Genomic DNA, 17,379 nt, shown 5'->3' on the forward strand with positions numbered 1-17,379 from the left:
ACAATACTACATTTTTGCAATGTCTGAGTATTTAAAAGACTTCTTGTCCTACCCTGAGGGTCTCAGACACGCAAGTAGTCCCAGCCCATTCTGTGGAAATAAAAATGGGAATTATGGCTCTTTGAACCCGGTTCCTGGTTCAAACAACTTGCCTGACCATGCTCTAAGCAGCAATTAATGGCAAAGGAATGAAACAATCAGTGAGCTTACAAGCTGTAGAATCACACCTCATGCCATGAGACCACATGAAGATTGACTGCAGATATGGCAGAGCAACTCTAAAATCATCCCTCAGGATGCAAGAGAATGCAGTTATCTTTAAATACAACAGTGAAAAGAAATAAAAAACAGCACTAAAAACGTGTAGCTTTTTATTGGAAAATAGCCAACATTGACTTTTGCATGTCCTCCTAGATGTCCTTCAGCCATTGTTTACTTCGGAAAAAAAAAGTAAATTATTACAGAAATAAGGTTTAAACTGACCTCTTTATTGCAGAAATAGTAGTTCCTCACCATCAAAACACCACAGCCACTGAACTTAAAGAATTATAACAGGACAGACTTTTGCCTTAAGCAGAGTGCATAGATTGGACTATTGCAGCCTGATGCATATAGCAGATCCTTCCTTGTCCACTTGGGTTGTAATGAAAACAATCTGTAGATCTGAACAAACAATCAGGGCTTCCATTTTGGGATTTTCAAAACCTGGATTATCTCTCTTCACATTTTATTTTGCTCACCATCAGCAAGGCAACATGCAAAGTCCTAAAAATCCTATTAGCAAAGTTCTCCTTACAAGCCAAAATATCTGGCCAATTGGTCTGGACTCTGAAATCAAGAAAAACAGCCATGATGTGTTCAGCAGGCATTGCTGACCATAATTTAATGTTCAGTTCTTTTTGGGGAATCACGTTTGTACTCCAGTCACGATGCTGATAATTGCATCACATCAGAAACAGACATCACAGGCTCGAGTCTCCCACCTTTGCTATAGCATTTTCACAGCTTTTGTGAGACAATCTAGTAGTTGATAATAGCTGTACTTAATGTCATATTCCATGTCATACCAATAATTCACTGAGGAGACAAGAAAAGGGAAATACATTTTAAGGCTAGAATGTAATGATTTACAAAAATGACTTCCTCAAACATTGCAAAATTTGCACAATAATAATATCTTGCACCATCCCCACCCCTCCACATGTACCCAATGAGCACTGACTGAAATTCTGGAATTCACTTGGGGAGAGAAGAAAAAAAAAGAGCTAGAGAGATTATGACAAATCATACAAAGAAAACAATGACAAGACTTTTGGTAAGTTCAGGGGAACAGTAACACAAACACAACCTTATTAGCAAGGTAAGAGATTAGGTCAGAACAGATTTCAGCTCATAAGAAAACAGAGTGTCTTCCATGTTGTGCCAACAAAGCTATGAATTATAAGCAAAACAGGCTGGAAGGAGGCAGCCCCATGGGATCTGTCAAGATTGCAGAGAGGCAGATAGCCTTAAAGGAACTTTTGCTTCCACTGGTGCTTTGCTGCAGACCCACCACAGTTCCAAAATGTATCCATAAATACTGTCTATTTTACCTGCAATACAGCCATGTGATTGCTGAACATGATGGAACCAGAGAGAAGGCAGATATAACATCTCACCAGCTTTCACTGTACACTTCAAAGGCTTTGCCTGAGCATACTCTGGATACAGTTCCAGATCAGGGTTCAAGGGGTCCAGAGGGATCCAGGGCACCTAAAGGCAAAAGAGTGTGCGTATATGGTACTGACCCTGGAAAAAATTCCAGCAAGCTTCCAGAAAAACAACTGATAATCACACTCACTAGGTTACAAAACATGTACTTTGTCTAGCAAAACATGTACAGCTACACAGCTTTCCACATGCAATTTGGAATAGGTCAAGGATGCAAAGATGTTCCTCCTTTGGTGATGCACTTCTATTTAGATAAAAGGCAATAAAAGTCATCCATGAAACTGCAGTCTCGTGGAATACTTTCAAAACACCTCCAGCCCCTTAAGTTTCTTGTTCTCCCTACATTCAGTACTTGAATGCTTTATCTGCAGCACTCTTTTTAGAAATTCCTTTCTTCTTCTTAGGCTCTTTGGTGTAATTTTTACTCTCAGCAGCTGAAACATCCCTCCTTTCTGGGAAGTCCCTCATGCCTGCACTAATTCTTTCTCTGCCCTACAGAATTGTAAACTTCAGCATTCCAACCTTTTTGAATTACAGGAATGAGATTCCATGGGCACCACTCTGGAAACGGAAAACAAACCCCAGTTCAAGTTCTGTTGTAACATTACTCACATTTTGCAGAGGCAAAAGGCAAGGGATTAAGATTCTACTCAGATTTGTAAAGTGCTTCCAGATCTAAACATTTTAATCAAATAAATATTGCTACTACTAAGAAAATACGACATTAATTTAGACAGGTATGTTCTATTGCAATGAGTGGATACTACTGTGGAGCTGAGTAGAGGGCCAAAAGAAAGTGAATGTAGAGGGGTCTATTTCAGGCATAATGAAATCAATTTCTTTATTGTCAATGTGTTCAAAAGTTCTTTAGTGGATCTATCAGTCTGGTGCAATGCAACATTTAATTATATTAATCGTTTCGGGTGTGCAGTAAAAGATTTTTCTGGAAGCTGGGCATCCTTTGCAAACAGTAAAATACAAGTGAAATATCTGGGCATTCTCTTTCCAATAATGCAGGATTTCTAAATATCAATCAATATGCCGAGTTTGAGGGCTCAGCAATGTCCCAGACTCTCCCTACTGTATTAACTGCATTCTCTATAAAGTTTTTACCTTCTCTGCAGTAGTCTCATCCACAATTTCAAATGAACCATCTTCTGATACGTGGTAGGTTGCTGGCTGATAGAGCTCTGGAACCAGAGAAAGAATTAAATGACAATTCAGAGAACCTAATAGCAGTGCAAGTCAGACTTTCATCAAGAAAAATTAAGACAAAACCGCTTTCACTATCCTTCTCTTTTTCCATTTCAAATTTTATCCAGTTTTTAATATGGTTTTTTTGCAGTCAGTCTAAATAATACTGATTCTCCTCCAAGTCCATTTGTATCCCAGTCCTATTTTGTCCCAGTAACTGTTTTTTTTCCTTTTCAGAAGGCATAAATTCCCCCTGACTTACACATCATTCTGTAGTTGGGTGTTTCATCTTAGGTCAGTCTACCAAAGAAGCACTCACAAGAGTTATTAGTGGCTTGTGACCAGTCTTTCATTTCTAATTTTAATTGACAGGGCTCATCAATTGCTTCAGATAGTGCTGGTTGCTTTTCTTTCATTGCTTCAACACGTGGTTTTCTAAGCCCTCCCTTGAGACAGTTTCTCTCCATTAATTAACCTAATGCTCAAAAAGATGGAATTCTCTTTTTACTACGCACTATGAAATGTAAGCATTATCTCTGTTCTATGCTTTAACAATAGCTTGTTTTACAAAGTAGGACTCCTATAACACACATATATTTCATACATTCACATACATACAACACCACCTGTCCAAGAAAGGCTGAGATGGGGTTGTTCAGCCTGGAGAAGACAGGGGTCTCACTGTGGCCTTCCAGTACCTAAAAAGTGCTTATAAGAAAGACAGAGAAGGACTTTTTACCAAGACCAAGACAAGGGTTCATGGTATCAAACTGAGACAGGGTAGATTTAGATTATATATAAGGAAGAATTTTTTAACAATGAGGATCATGAGGCACTGGAACAGGTTGCCCAGAGAAGTTGTGGGTGTCCTGCCCCTGGAAGTATTCAAGGTCAGGCTGGATGGAGCTTTGAGTAATTTGGTCTGTTGAATGGCAGGGGCATTGATTCAATGACCTTCAAGGTTCATTCCAATCCAAACCATTCTATGACTCTATGACTTCAAGGTTGTAAACAAAATAAAAACAGTATAAATAAAATATTGTAGCAGCACACATCTACCCAAAATTATATTTCCATCATAGAGCACTCTGCATTCACTTAGTCTGATGGTTTGAAAGCCAAGGAATGGGACAATTAAATCTTATGAGGTATAAAGTTAAGTTGTTCATCTTTTAGATAACACTGCAACAGTAAGTACTGCTGTGCACATAGGAAAGCCACATAAAGAAACAGAAATCAGGCAGTGTGAAGCAACACTGCCATAAGAATCTCTCTCTTCATTTCTCAGTTTTCAGAGATTCAGTTAGTAGCTTGAATATTTCATTAAAATACAAGTTATATTTTAGTTTCCTGTTTTTTTTTTCCTAGAGAAAAGCAGGTAGGCAGAATCCAAACCTGTAAAAAATCAAAGATGACAAGCTACAACACTGCAAATATACTTAAACAATTTAAACATTCTAAAGCTGAAGAGACTGCCACGAGTATCGCAGAATCAATTAGGTTGGCAAAGACATCAAGAGATGAGATCTGAGATCACCTGAGATCATCAAGTCCGAGCTATGACTGAACACCACCTTGTCAACTAAACCACAGCACTAAGTGCCACATCCAGTGTTTCCTAAATCACCTCCAGGCACATGACTTCATCACTCCCCTGGGCAGTCCATTTCAATATCTAATCACATTTATGGGGAGAATTTCCTCCCAATGTCAAATCTAACCCTCCCCTGGGCACAACTTGAGACCATTACCTCTCCTTCTGTCACTGGTTGCCTGGCAAAAGATCCTGACCTCCATCTGGGTACAACCTCCTTTCCAGGAGTTCCAGACAGTCAAAACCTCCCCCCTTTCTCCAGGCTTTTCTCCAGGCTAAAAAAACCATGCTCCCTCAGCTGCTCCTCATAGGAGTTACCCTCTGGAACCTTCACCAGCTTTAACACCCTTCTCTGGCCCTGCTTCAGTATCTAAATGTCTTGCCTGAACTGAGTGGCCCAGAACTGGACACAGGACCCAAGATGTGAACCAGGGAGCTCATTACTTTACTGGACTGGAAAACCTGGCTTCAGAATAACAGTTGTATTACAAACTGCCTGCAGCATGAAGTAGGAGAGATTTCTGTCCACACTTGAAAGCATAACACTGCATAAACATCAAAATGTTACCACTGCTTCCTTTTTTCACATCTTTCAGTGTTTTAGTCTGTCCTCCTTCCAGCCTTCAGACACATTGCACAGCAAAATGATGTACCATATGGGATGAAGGGACGGTCACTTGGTGGATGCAGCAGAAAATATTTCTCTCCAGATACTACACAGTACAAGTTCTCATAATGATCTTTATGTACTAGGATTGAGAAAAAAAAAGAGAAATGGGGAGAATGACAGAATATCATAGCTATTTCCTTCTCTGCAGCAGAAACTGCAGTAAACTGAAAGTTAACAACTTTCCCTATTACTATCAGACTGCTTCTTCCTCTTGCAGCCAGTGGAAAGTCACAACATCATGTTATATGATGCCAAATGCATTCAATGAAGCAAATTGTCAGTGCTTTGCCTGACACAATGTCAGGTAGATGCATCCAGAGATACTGCAGCAGGAGGCTGCAGAAGGGCAGAATAAAGAATGCAAAAAAAAAAGCATGTTAATATAGAACTGCCCTGTCAGAAAAACCACACCATTCTCCTTGAGCCACTAACTCAAAACAAGCCAGCTTAAATTTGTGCTGAAATCACCAAAAGATTTACACTGCCATAGGATACGTACAAGATGTCACAGCAGCTGACTCCCCAAGCCAGAAATTCACAGCATCAGGCTTCTTCCCTGTATAGTTAGAGAAAATAAATATGATGACAATAACAAATCATCCTTTTTTTTAATTCTGTCCTATAACTTCCTTCATAATCATGACAGATTTCATGGCAAATAGCACTCTGTGAACAACAGCAACCTCCTTCTACACTGTGAACACTAAGCCAAAACATAACTCTAGACCAAAGAAAAGCCACTCAATGTAAAGGGTTACACAACTTCTTTTCAGCTGTGAGGGTCCCATTACACAACAGAGATGATGACTTCAGAGTAATCCAACCCCAAAACTTGGATTACTCTATTAGGTATTTTACTACTTCTGCTTCCTAAGAGGATAAAACCAAACTGCGCTGTGGCATTCAGAAAGAGAACAAGTATTCACCATGCAGTGAATTGTTTTAAATGTGTTGTGATTGTTTTAAAGCCCCATGCAAAATATTTACTGAATATGAGAGAAATTGAGGGTTTACCCAGTGCTTCACTCATCCATGGTATGTCAGGCTGCACATCACAGACAAGTTCAGGGAACTCCTCAGTGAGGTTTGAACACTGCTTCTGCACATAGAATACGTTGGGAGAGGTCACTTTCTTCTCCACAATGTCCAAAAAGTCCATGAAAGGCATTTGGCGCTCCTCTGGCATAACAAATCGGTCCTGAAACACTGCATCTGCATAACCATTTGGTGTCACTGCCACACTCACCACCTTGGGACCTACCACCTCCCTGCAAAACAAATCAAAGGTTTATACCCAGGCCTGCAATTAGCTCTTATATTACATACTGGTTATTTTAAAAACATGCTTCAAGGGCAGCAAAAATAAGATGCCTGTCATTCCATGGATGGGGGTCTCTAGATCAGATTTTCTGCTTTGTGGTAAGGACTCCAGCGTTCTGCTCCAAGTGCTCCCTGCAGTCAAGGCAACTCTAGTTTCTTTTTCCTCTCTGAATTCTCTCCTAACAGGACAGTTCACAAGGGATCTCCGTTTTCCTCCATGCACTGGTCCTCTTTGGCCACTTCACCAGTCATGGCAGAGCTTGATATTATTGTAGCCATTAAACTCAGCCAAATCCACGGGGGGTTCACATGTTCAAAAGCATCTGAGCAGGGAGCAGGGGTGGACAGAAACTGGTAGATACATACCCCATGAGGCTAGCAGTCCTTGGTTCCATGAGATATTTACCTTAAAACCCCACAGAATCTGACTCACAGATACTAGGTCTAACCACAAATCCTCTCTTAAAAGAGGACCTTTTGTTAAAATTTCAGTCATTGTTAAAATGCTCATCCTTTAGTTTTTGAAGAAAACAAGGCGTGCTCAGTCACAAACAAGTCAGTCTGTTCTTAGAGCTTTACAGTCCCACTCCAGCTGTGTGGGTTTCAACAGCCTGAGTCTGTTGCTTGCACACAGCCACAACACCCACCCTCCTGGCTGCATCGGAACAGGGAGGGCAGTATGTGTGCAAGGAAGACACACCTGACCTTGGGAAGACTGAGCACCTTCAGCCAGAAACAGGAAGGAATCTGGGCTAAACTTACAAATAAAAGCAAAGATTAACCAAGGGGTTTTTGGTGAGGTCACCAAAACTGAACACCAGTCCTACTCCACAGCTCGCTCATACCTGAGGTACGCTGAGGTCCATTTCTTCAGAGCCGGCCAGTGGCTGATGGCGTTGCGGATTACGCAGGGTTTATTCGGACTCACCCACTCTCGATAGAACTCCAGCGGCGACGGAGGCCTATCAAGATAGGGCACGGACTCCGGCCAGCCCAGCTCTGTGCAGGCAAACAACAAACAGCGTTACTCAGCATCCCGGGACAGGCGCCTCCTGCCAGCACACGGGCTTCACACGCCTCACCACGCTGACACCAAGCAGTGCTTTCCACGGATCCAGAATCCCTCTGCTAAAGCCCAGAGAGTGTCAGGGCGCTTCCAGAGCCAGATGGAAACCTCAGGCCAGCGCCTGAGGATAAAGGGCCAAAGGGCCTGTGCCATAGAAAGTGCACCTCCCACACAAAGGTGATACCACAGGATGATTTTTTGGAAGCTGGAATAGTGCTTCGTTTTGCTACTTTATACACAGAGAAACAACCATTAAAGGACCGTTTTCTCGAGTTTCTCTTTCATCTTGCGGGGGCCTTTCTGCTTCACCTTGACCTCGGAACCACCACACGCCGGCAACACAGTGGGTGCCGCTGATGGCCCCACGCAGCCGCCGCCCGCCGAGACGGCAGCACCGGGCGGGCCGGGACCCGGGGCGGCGGCTGGGCCGGCCCAGCACCACTGCCCGTCCCGGGCGGGGTCACCGCGGCCTCCCCCGCCCCGCTCCGGCGCTCACCGCGGGCCTCCCGCGGGAAGGCGGCCAGGCAGCCCCTCACGGCCCGCAGCGCCGCGCCCTCCGCCATGCACGGCCCAGCCCCGCAGCAGCCGGCCCCGCCCGCTCCCGCCCCCTCCCCGCCCCTTCCCCCGGAAAACGAACCGCGGGCGCAGCGCCCCAGTGAGTCGCGCAGCTCAGTAACAAATGGTCACGTTTTTATTGAAACAGTTTAAGACACGAAGTACAAATGGATACAGAGTTAAAAACAGCTCCCGGGGGAGCCTCACAGTGCAAAAAAAAAAAAAAAAAAAAAAAAAAGAAAAAAAAACTACAACAAAAAAAAACCAACAAAAGGAATTTTTAATTATTTTCCCAAATAATAATTAAAAAAAAAGACAAAGTATTATTTTGCCTAAAGCCGAAAGTATAAAAACACGCATTTATAAATAAAGCAGGAAGGGTTTTTTGTTTGCGTTTCACAGGAGTGAAGGAAAAGGGCAGTGCAGGAGGGGGACGGGGTGAGGAGGGGCCGGCCCTGCCCTGCCCGAGGCGCGGGCGCCGCAGGACGCGCGGGGCGCACATGGCTTGTTCCGGGCGCGGCCGCCCCGCGCGGTCCCCGTGTGACACGAGCACAGCCCCAGCCGCCCCGCGCCCTTCACACGCGCGACCTGAAACATGGGACACGCCGGACCTTACCCAGAGAAGGAACCCCTTGCTCTCTCGGGGGGCTGCTAGAAGACCTGTCTACCATTTCAATGAGGTTTTTGCCATTTAGTGTCCGGGATGCTACACATCCAACGGGCTGGGGGAAGACACTGTATACATGCATGAGTTTACCAAGGGTGTTTAAATACTTTCATTTCTTTTTTTTTCCTTATATATAAGTATATACATATTCGTTCTTCTTAAAAAATTAAGTTGGTATGTTTCTACTCGCAGAAAGAAACGTCCCAATTCCTCTGAGTCATGATGAAGTCTGCAAAACGGGGAGGCTGGGGAAGGGGCTGCTGTAAGGCCATGCCCCAGTCATCACTTGGGAGATGGCATGGAAAGGAGAGGACAACCTGAGAGAGGAGGTGGAAGAAAGGGATGCCCATACACACAGCTCCCGAGCGCCTCTGAGGGATGGGGAGGATGAAGGTGTTACCTGCTTGCAGCAGGAAATACAACAGTTTGCTGCCCTTTCAGGTTGCAGCCCTTCCTACTGTCCCAATTCAAGAGAGCCCTTAAACGAACTGAGGGATTCCACAGGCAAAGCAGTACTATTTGCAAGATGGAAAAGAAACCTGAAACTTCTCATTTTGACCAGGAATGTTGGGTTGAAGAGGGGAAAATATATGTAAAGAGGATAGGTAGATCCAAATTATTTTTTCAGTTAAACAAATAACTTATACAGGTATCTTGCTGTGCCTATGCTAACACCCACCAGCAAAAGGGATCCCAAACCATTAAGAGGGATAGACTCAAATTTATTACCTCCTCTGACAAGCCTCTTGACTTCCCAGGCAGTTACCATTCATTATTTCTCTACCTGGCCCAATGGACAGCCTGTAGTGAAACATGTTCACAAGGTGCAAATGCAATGCATTTATGCTCTTTTTGTTCTGTAAACTAGAGGTTTTAGGAATATTTCCTACTGCCAGCAATAGGAAGTGAGCAGGGAACAATTAGTTAGATCAGTCTTAAATTATAAAGAGCAACACTATCCCCTTACCCCTCTCAGCAACAAACTTGTGGCACCAGCATTTACTGGGCTTCTAATCAATTCAAAACATCAAAGCCTCAAACAAGCAGCTCAGGACTTTGCCATTTAAGAAAAAAAAATAGCTGCTTAGAGAACAGTTGCAAGAGAAGAAGCAAGAGGCTCAACAGAACATATTTAAAAACAAACTCCTTCCCATTCATCCTTCAATTACAGATCACCATCTCCAAGTCCTATATCTACTTTCCTGAAGCCTTTTGGTATTGTATCATTCACAGGTATTGGCCAAATAGTGTTCTTCAGACCAAGACCATCTCTACTTCTACTGTTTTCCTGAGTCTCCTACATACACTGTTCTAAATTTATGTTAAACTACACAACCATTCTCCAACTGATCTACTTGCCCAACACTTTTCTTACCATTATTCTGATCAGATTTCACCTCTGGTTTCCTGTACACAGCCATGACCCATAGCAAAGTCCATTCCAGGAAATAAAACCCACTCTGATCAGCTTAAAAACCAAATTTGCTTCACACAACTTATTTCCAAGGAGTTTTGTTTCGTATCTCTATATCAGCTTTGCTGGTTGTTGACCTTTACTTTCATGGTCATTTCATTCTCACCACTTGGCTCTTCTGTATCATCTCTGACCTTTTTGTCACTACCTCAATGTTTAAATAATAAAATGGTATAAAATTGCACAAGGAAGTAATATAAAGGACCCTCAAACCATTATCAACAGTACCAAAATACACCTGGGTTCAAGGGGCTGCTATTTTTCCTGAGTGTCTTGTGGCCCCAGTACAGCAAGAAATTCCTTGTATACTAGGACATGTTCACAGTCTGAAAGTGGAGGAACAGGTCACCTCAAAAGCAAGCTTGACCACACTAACTCCCACACAGACCCAACATGGCTGTTATCACACATTCCACTCATGGCATCTCCAGGTCACCTTTTCACTGCCAGAAACTTCCTCTCTGGTTTCCAACTTGCCTTCCTTTGCAAAACCTGTCTGTGCAAGAGAAGCTGCCCATGGGACTGAGCACAGCAGCTGATTCAGCAGAATACAGTGCAGAGAAGGGACTAGAAAATAACCCCTTTAAAGTTTCAGTATAAGCCCATGGAAAGAAAGGTTAGCAAGGACATCTGAAACATGATTAGGCAGATTTCAATTACAGGCAGAAGGAGCCGGAAAGCTTTCAAACTGTTTCCCATGCTGCCATGTCCTGAAGCACTCAGCAGTGATCAGGCAGCAAACCTGTTTGGGGGGAGACAGAACTGCAGATTATTCAGCCCTAGAGTACTCAGGAGAAACAGGCTGTCCTATGCCAGTCTGGCCAGACCAGCAGAAAAAGGCTGCATTGCAGATCTGCAGTCACAGAAAGTCAACAGACCACATCTCCAAGTGCCACAGGGTTTCAGAGAAACAGCAGCCAGGACAGAAAAATGAAAAAACCTGCTTCCACCCTGTAACCTCTGCAACCAAGTGATGCAGTCTGGCTGCCTCTGACTGACTTCCACAGATGCTAGCAGTCTCTCTCCCATCAAATTCTTGTTGCTTGCATTAGTTTTATGAACTTAGATTACACTGTGCTGTCTTAAAAATAAATGCAAGACAGACTGGAGATGCAAGAAATAAAACATTTCGTGTATTTTCTCCTGTTGTTGAAAGGAATGGGAGTAAGGGGGAAGGTGCTGAAGAATTTCATTGGTTTAAAATTGTTTTCCTTAGCTTATATCATTGACCTAAAAAACATCATTGGACAATTTTAAGCCACAACAGACACAAGTTAGCATGGGTTTAAAGAAGCTCCGCAGGGCAAGAAGAATATTGCACATACAAATGCAAGAAGACAAGATTCTGTTTCTCAGACCAGAAATTCCTTAAAAGCAAAGAAGCTAGAGGCAGGAAAAATGGTGGTCATCACACCCCAAAATATCTCATTTGAAGTTCTTAGGAAATAATTTTGTGAGGGTATTTGAAATAACTTTACAAAAGGTAAAAGAATCCCAGCTTTCTTGTGATGTAAATGTTCTGTTTTCATGTAAAGGCAAGGAGAAAACATTTTCCTATCACAGTGAAATGAACAAATGACACAGATGAGCCATGGCACTGAAGATCTCTCAAACCCATAGTGACACTGTACGAGATGGAAACCATCTTTTCCATGTCACTTCTCCAAAAATAAATCATAACAAAGTCAATATCCAATTCCTAATCATGAAAGCTGGCTGAAATAAACTTTTGTATTGTATCTAAAACCAATTTTTAAAATGTTAGCAGAAAACCCAGTCTGAAGTATTCAAATTCCAGATTAAAAATACCACTGGATGAACTCATAAAAGTAATCTCCAAAGCATGGCCCAAGGGATACAGAGCCTTTCCCTTGAGGTGAATGCAGATAAGATACAGTGTGGGGACTATTTTGACACAATAGGAAAGCAGACAGGGTTGTCATAACAACAGCAGGATTACTGCAGGGAACAAAACCAAGGCAGGAAAACCAAGAACAGCAAGAAAAGATCTAAGCAGAGAACAGTTCATTAATTGCACAGACACTCCAGCCTGTCTCCCTGTTGGGGATTTATAATACAGAGATTGTTTCTCGCTGGGATATGGCAAAGGGAATTGACAGTTTTTTAAAAGGACAAAGGTAACAGCCACAAACGTGGCATAGAGCAACAGTCAAGAGAAATAAATTAATAAATAAACCATAAAAAGTCTGATTTCTTATTCTTATGAAGTCTTGGAGAGGAAGGGATTGGCTTCACATTGACCTTTACTTTTAGTCAGCAGTTCAGAATTTCTTGGATAAACTGGATTTTCTTTGTATTTTAGGTGTCAAACATCCTGATCTCCTGGCTATGAAGAAATTTCAAGGCAATTTCTCCAAACTCCTCTTTCAAGACTTTGTTTAGAAGTCTTGGAAGTTGAAGATCGTTGGGAAACAAATATTAAAACTGTGGCCAGCACATTGCTAAGAATTGGAACAAGTCAGTTGTTGGAGCCTGAGGAAATCAATTTATAAATGTATCCCCACCAGCCCTAGACCAGCTGATGGTAGCATTGGTCTGAAGCTCTCTCTGTGGTCCTCTTCTTGCAATTATTTCTGTGTATTCACAAACACCTGAAAGACACCCCTCAGAGTTTTTTGTCCATGCGTCGTTCCACAGCTTGCAGCAATAGCTCCGAGTACTGTTCCAACAAAGCGAGTGTCTGCTCATCTCCCAAGCTCTTGGGACTCGGTAGATTGGCACCACATCCCTCATTCAGTGGGCTAGTGTTATCTTGTGGCTTCACCAGTGCCTCCTTGTCTTTTGGAAGCTCTTCTGCATCCTTCAGAGAGTCCAACTCTTTCTTCACGGAGGAGAATGCATCTGTCAGGAGGCCTGCTATTTTATCTTTGTCAGTAGAAGATTCCGTATCGTTTAGTACCTGAAAACAAAGAGGAGGGGAAAACAAGGAATGCATTGGGGTTCAGGTAGAGCACCAAGTAAGCAATTTTAGCCCTTGAGGGAAGTAAAGCCATAAAGACTTGCAGACCAATCAAGTCTACTTTTCTTCAACATTTGAGACTGCCTATTTAGACATATAGCAGCACATGCATCCAATACTCCCTAGTTGCACAAAATCCAGAGGCATTAGTCCAATAGGACAGAGATGAGAAGCACATTTTTGGGCAGTGTTCCCCTTATAGTGGGCTTAAGGAGGTACTGTGTTTCCCAGCTGCAGCACAGGGCCACAGTCTCCAGTCCCTCCTGTCTGCCAAATGCAGCTGGTCCCAGGAACAGAGCAAGGTCAGAGAGCTATTGCAAGTGCTGTGGCCAGAGCTGCAGAGGACCATGTGGCAGATGCTCACCATCAAAGTCTCCCACTCATTGCAGGAGACCTGACAGATCAGTGCTAAGAAAAGGAACAAAGAGCTGTTATATCACTCTGCATGTAGCTCTGGTCTGGAGGTGAGAGGGACAAGAAAACAGCTGCATGTTCTCTCCCAGCTGGATTCCCATGGTATTCCACATTTGCTAATCCTTTTCCCAGGCATGAAAGACAAAGAACAGATGGGGTAATAAAACTCAAAGCTCCTGTAATATTTCATATCCCTGAAATACTGTATAACCATTAATTAATTCTCTAATACCCCTTTGAAAAAGAGCATACTGTTATCTTCAGTTTACAGATAGGCTAAACAGACTGAAAACTTAATTGATTTGCTCAGAGTACCATAGCAAATCATTGGAAAATCCAAGAGCTAGAAATCAGGAGCACCTGGTTCAAGTTGAAGGCGCAGTCAAGTGGACAGCCAGACAGCTTGTGTCACTGAACACACAGTCAAGAGAACACCTTGAGGCAGCAAACACTTACATCTGTGTAAGATGCCTGTGGGCTGTAAAGCCCAGCTAGTGTACCAGGGTCTGTGTGTGAGGTCCCTCAGTCACTCACCCTGCGGTAGAGGTGAAGGGCTCTGCGCATGCTGTCCTGGAGCTCGGACACCACATGCTCACACTGCTCTATGCTGATGCCCGACTCTAGAGGGAGGAAAACATAAAAGCACAAGGTAAGGCACAGACACTCTACTATCCACAACCTCATAGTTTGGAAAGAAAACACGCTTTTTAATGCATATCTGAAAGACCATGCACACACAACTTGTCATTCAATATTTAGGGCTAGTTTGAGCAAATTATTAAATAGGCATATTCTGTATGAGCTTTCCTTCATACTAACTAGACATGCTGCTTGCTTCAAACACCCCTATTTTTCCAGTCTTTAGACTCTCCAAAGTCAGCAATGTTTTTCCTCAAGCTGCACATTTTTGTTACAGTCACAGATAGTCACAGATTACCCATGTGATTTCCAATTGCAATTAAAGCCATGTCTGTACGTGGACTTCCAGGGGCACGAGGGCCTGATCCAAGGAGCCTCTAATTTAGCTTCTACCTAGTTAGAAATTTACAAGCTTCCCCTCATGTACCCTTCTGCACAGAGTATTAAAAGCACAGAGCATGATGGATTATACTGAATTATTGCAACATTCTCTAGTGAGGACTGAGTTCCAGAGGAGCTGTGACAAGCAAACTCAGAACAGAATTGCATTGCCGAGCAACACATGACATACACTGGGGATAGACCATAATACAAATCTAAAAAATAAAAGCAAGCAACTGAAGGACAGCATTTCCTGCCTGTCCCCATCAGATATTATCTCCAAAACATGAGCTGAAGGCCTGCAATCTTCTTACAATAAACACTTTCATGAGTTAGACATAAACCATGAACAAAGACATAGACACATAAACACAGTCTTCAATTTGCAAAGGCCTGGACAAAGGACATTCAACTTTCTTTAGTTACCCAAGCCCAAAATTTTGTCACATGAGCACTGTAATTTCTGCAATTCTAAGAACACCATCTTGGAACAGACTGGGGAGGACCTAAGCTAATTTTTTTAATACATCTAGATGATGCATAAACAACTACAGCTAGAAAAACATCTACTTATACATAAACAAAAACATCCACAAAGAACAAAGGAGTAAGAACAAATCCTTCCATCTGCATCCTTTGATCCTAAATCACCCGTGGAGTCTGAGGACAGGGGGCTTCAGTGCAATCTAAGATTCATGATTTCTGCCCCCCTCCTTCCCTCCTTATGTTTGAAACCCAGCTGTTTCTTCTCATTTCTCTTTTCTGGATTTCTCCTCTGATCATTGTTTTTATGCTGGTCTCAAGCTCTGGGAGGCTCCAGTCAGGAGAAAGATCACAAAACCTAATATAAATGCTTAAGTAACAGGCATTTTCTGCCTCTCAGGTGTGCAGAGCAGAGCTCTTCAGAAACCAGCATAGAATATTAAACACAGCAACAGTATCGAGCACATCTACAGCATCTCAACTGTAGCTGTCAAAACGCTTTAATAAGTACAATGAAGTCTCTTTATTTGCAGCTGTCATACAAGCAGGAAGTGGAAGGACAGAAAAATTAAGTGGAAATCCAAAGTAGCAGTGCAAGTCAGAAGCAGAACAAGTCTCTATCAAGTTTAGTTTTCATCTAAACTGCCACATTGTGATTCCCAGAAGCTACAGTAAGTTGTTCACAGCAATAGCCAACTTGGATCTAAAAGGCTTTTCCAGCATCTACCACTAAAAATCTGGGAAATGTGGTCTGCAAGAAGCTTAAGGCTGACAGCTGCCTGCTGACAAAAAAAAAAAAACCAAAACACTGCAATTCACAGTGCTGTATCATTCTAACTCACTAAAGGATGCTGTTAATGTTAAATATTCTGTCAGGGTGTGTTATGTCTTGGGAGTTGTTAAAAAAATAAAATCAATACTGAAAATCTTTATCTGTGCTACCTGTGTTAATTCTGCAAACTGACCAAAAGCCATTTGCTATGTAGTCTGATTCACAAATCTAGAAAAGATAACTCAGCCTAAAGAGCACAGACAACAACAATTCTGCAGTAGAATGTGATTCCACAGCTTCAGGCTGCATCTGGTGCTAGAAGAAACCTCACCCCGTAGGGGGAGGGTCTGAAAATTTCAGTTGCACTCACTATTCTTCAGAGCAGCAACAGTATGATAACTGCAGGTCCTTTGACAAAATATCACATTTCCTGTTTTACATAACAGTGCTTCAATCTTAAGGTGTTTGATCTCTCAAGAAATGCAAAAAGAAAAAAAACAGTGCATCGGAACTAGATTAAACCTTCTGCAATGTTTTGGTGCAGAAATATTGTCCTTAACCATATTGTGCTGTACAATTCCAATGAATGGTGCAACAGCCTGGCACCACAGAAGGTAATTGATCACAGGATTACAGAGCTATCCCTTCTCAGATATGAGTAAGAGCAACATAACAAAAGGGATAAAAGCTGTATAGTCCCTTAAGTTACAAGCTATCAGTGCAGTGGTTAACATTCAGCTTTCTAATGCACAACTCAGAAAGGTGTATTTCCTTTCTGATTGTGACACAAAAGAAAAACCTCAGGAGATGATGTGGAACTAAGCAGTGCCACAAACTCTGCCACTGGAGGTTTTCCTGCCTTAAAGGACAGGATTTCTGCTTCAATTTGAACTTATCTGCTAGTTTTCATTTAATTGAATTACCTTAAACTGAGACCTGTAACAGATCTTACAGCTGTTTTCAGCAGGTGGAAGTTTTTCATCTTGTACCTTTTTCTCCAAACTAGAGATAATCCAAAAATTAATGCACATTTTTTATGTTCAAACCCTGCACATACCCAGTTTGCAGACATGTCCTCAAAGCAGAGTGATAACAGCACAAAGACCTGCTTGCTCTCACAGGTAGCTACAGCAAGGAGCTCACTTTCATGAACTTTATCTCATAGGAGAAAATTGTATGCAAACCCTTCTGGACCCTGCACACCTGCATATTAACAAAGGAAACTTTGAGCTGCCTGGCATAACTTCATTGTCAGTATTACCTGTGTTTGCTTGGTTCTTTAGCACATATTGGCCTGTATCTTCATTTGCTGGCCAAACGTGCTCCAAGAGGAGGGTGGGGAATGTGACCCATGTACTTCAGGGGATTCCCAACATATCAGCTTTTAGCATTGACCACAAAGAGGTTTGAACCCCTAGAGGTAATTGTACAGCTAAATCACTAAAATCATGACAATTCTG

General features: G+C 42.5%; 2 protein-coding genes across 9 annotated transcripts in view; both read right to left on the reverse strand.

The window, feature by feature from the left end:
• Positions 1-354: 354 nt before the first annotated feature.
• On the reverse strand, positions 355-8,154 carry JMJD7 (jumonji domain containing 7). The gene is made up of 8 exons (XM_074542988.1): positions 8,051-8,154; positions 7,334-7,487; positions 6,183-6,436; positions 5,668-5,724; positions 5,152-5,247; positions 2,824-2,900; positions 1,593-1,752; positions 355-1,077 (listed from the first exon to the last, which is right to left on the reverse strand). Exons 1-8 carry the CDS (start codon positions 8,115-8,117, stop codon positions 989-991), a joined length of 954 nt encoding a protein of 317 aa, XP_074399089.1. The 5' UTR covers positions 8,118-8,154; the 3' UTR covers positions 355-988.
• Positions 8,155-8,223: 69 nt separating this feature from the next.
• The window catches only part of MAPKBP1 (mitogen-activated protein kinase binding protein 1), a 100,968-nt gene continuing 91,812 nt past the window's right edge, over positions 8,224-17,379 (reverse strand). For all 8 annotated transcript variants that reach the window (XM_074542995.1, XM_074542990.1, XM_074542993.1 and 5 more), the window contains 2 exons: positions 14,179-14,264; positions 8,224-13,170 (listed from right to left, as the gene is read on the reverse strand). In XM_074542995.1, coding sequence (XP_074399096.1) covers positions 12,877-13,170; positions 14,179-14,264 — 380 coding nt within the window. In that variant the 3' untranslated portion in view covers positions 8,224-12,876. The remainder of the gene's footprint in view (positions 13,171-14,178; positions 14,265-17,379) is intronic.

The sequence above is a fragment of the Zonotrichia albicollis genome, chromosome 6, assembly GCF_047830755.1.
Source record: "Zonotrichia albicollis isolate bZonAlb1 chromosome 6, bZonAlb1.hap1, whole genome shotgun sequence".
Taxonomy (NCBI): domain Eukaryota; kingdom Metazoa; phylum Chordata; class Aves; order Passeriformes; family Passerellidae; genus Zonotrichia; species Zonotrichia albicollis.

What these genes read in the sequence shown, in the direction of transcription:
- JMJD7 (XM_074542988.1), bottom strand. Translation starts at nt 8,117, where the DNA reads ATGGCGGAGGGCGCGGCGCTGCGGGCCGTGAGGGGCTGCCTGGCCGCC. An exon ending in ATGAGACTACTGCAGAGAAG is followed by an intron (nt 1,753 to 2,823) that starts GTAAAAACTTTA and finishes TTTTGCCTTTAG; the next exon opens with GTGCCCTGGATCCCTCTGGA. An exon ending in ATCACATGGCTGTATTGCAG is followed by an intron (nt 1,078 to 1,592) that starts GTAAAATAGACA and finishes TTGTCTCCTCAG; the next exon opens with TGAATTATTGGTATGACATG.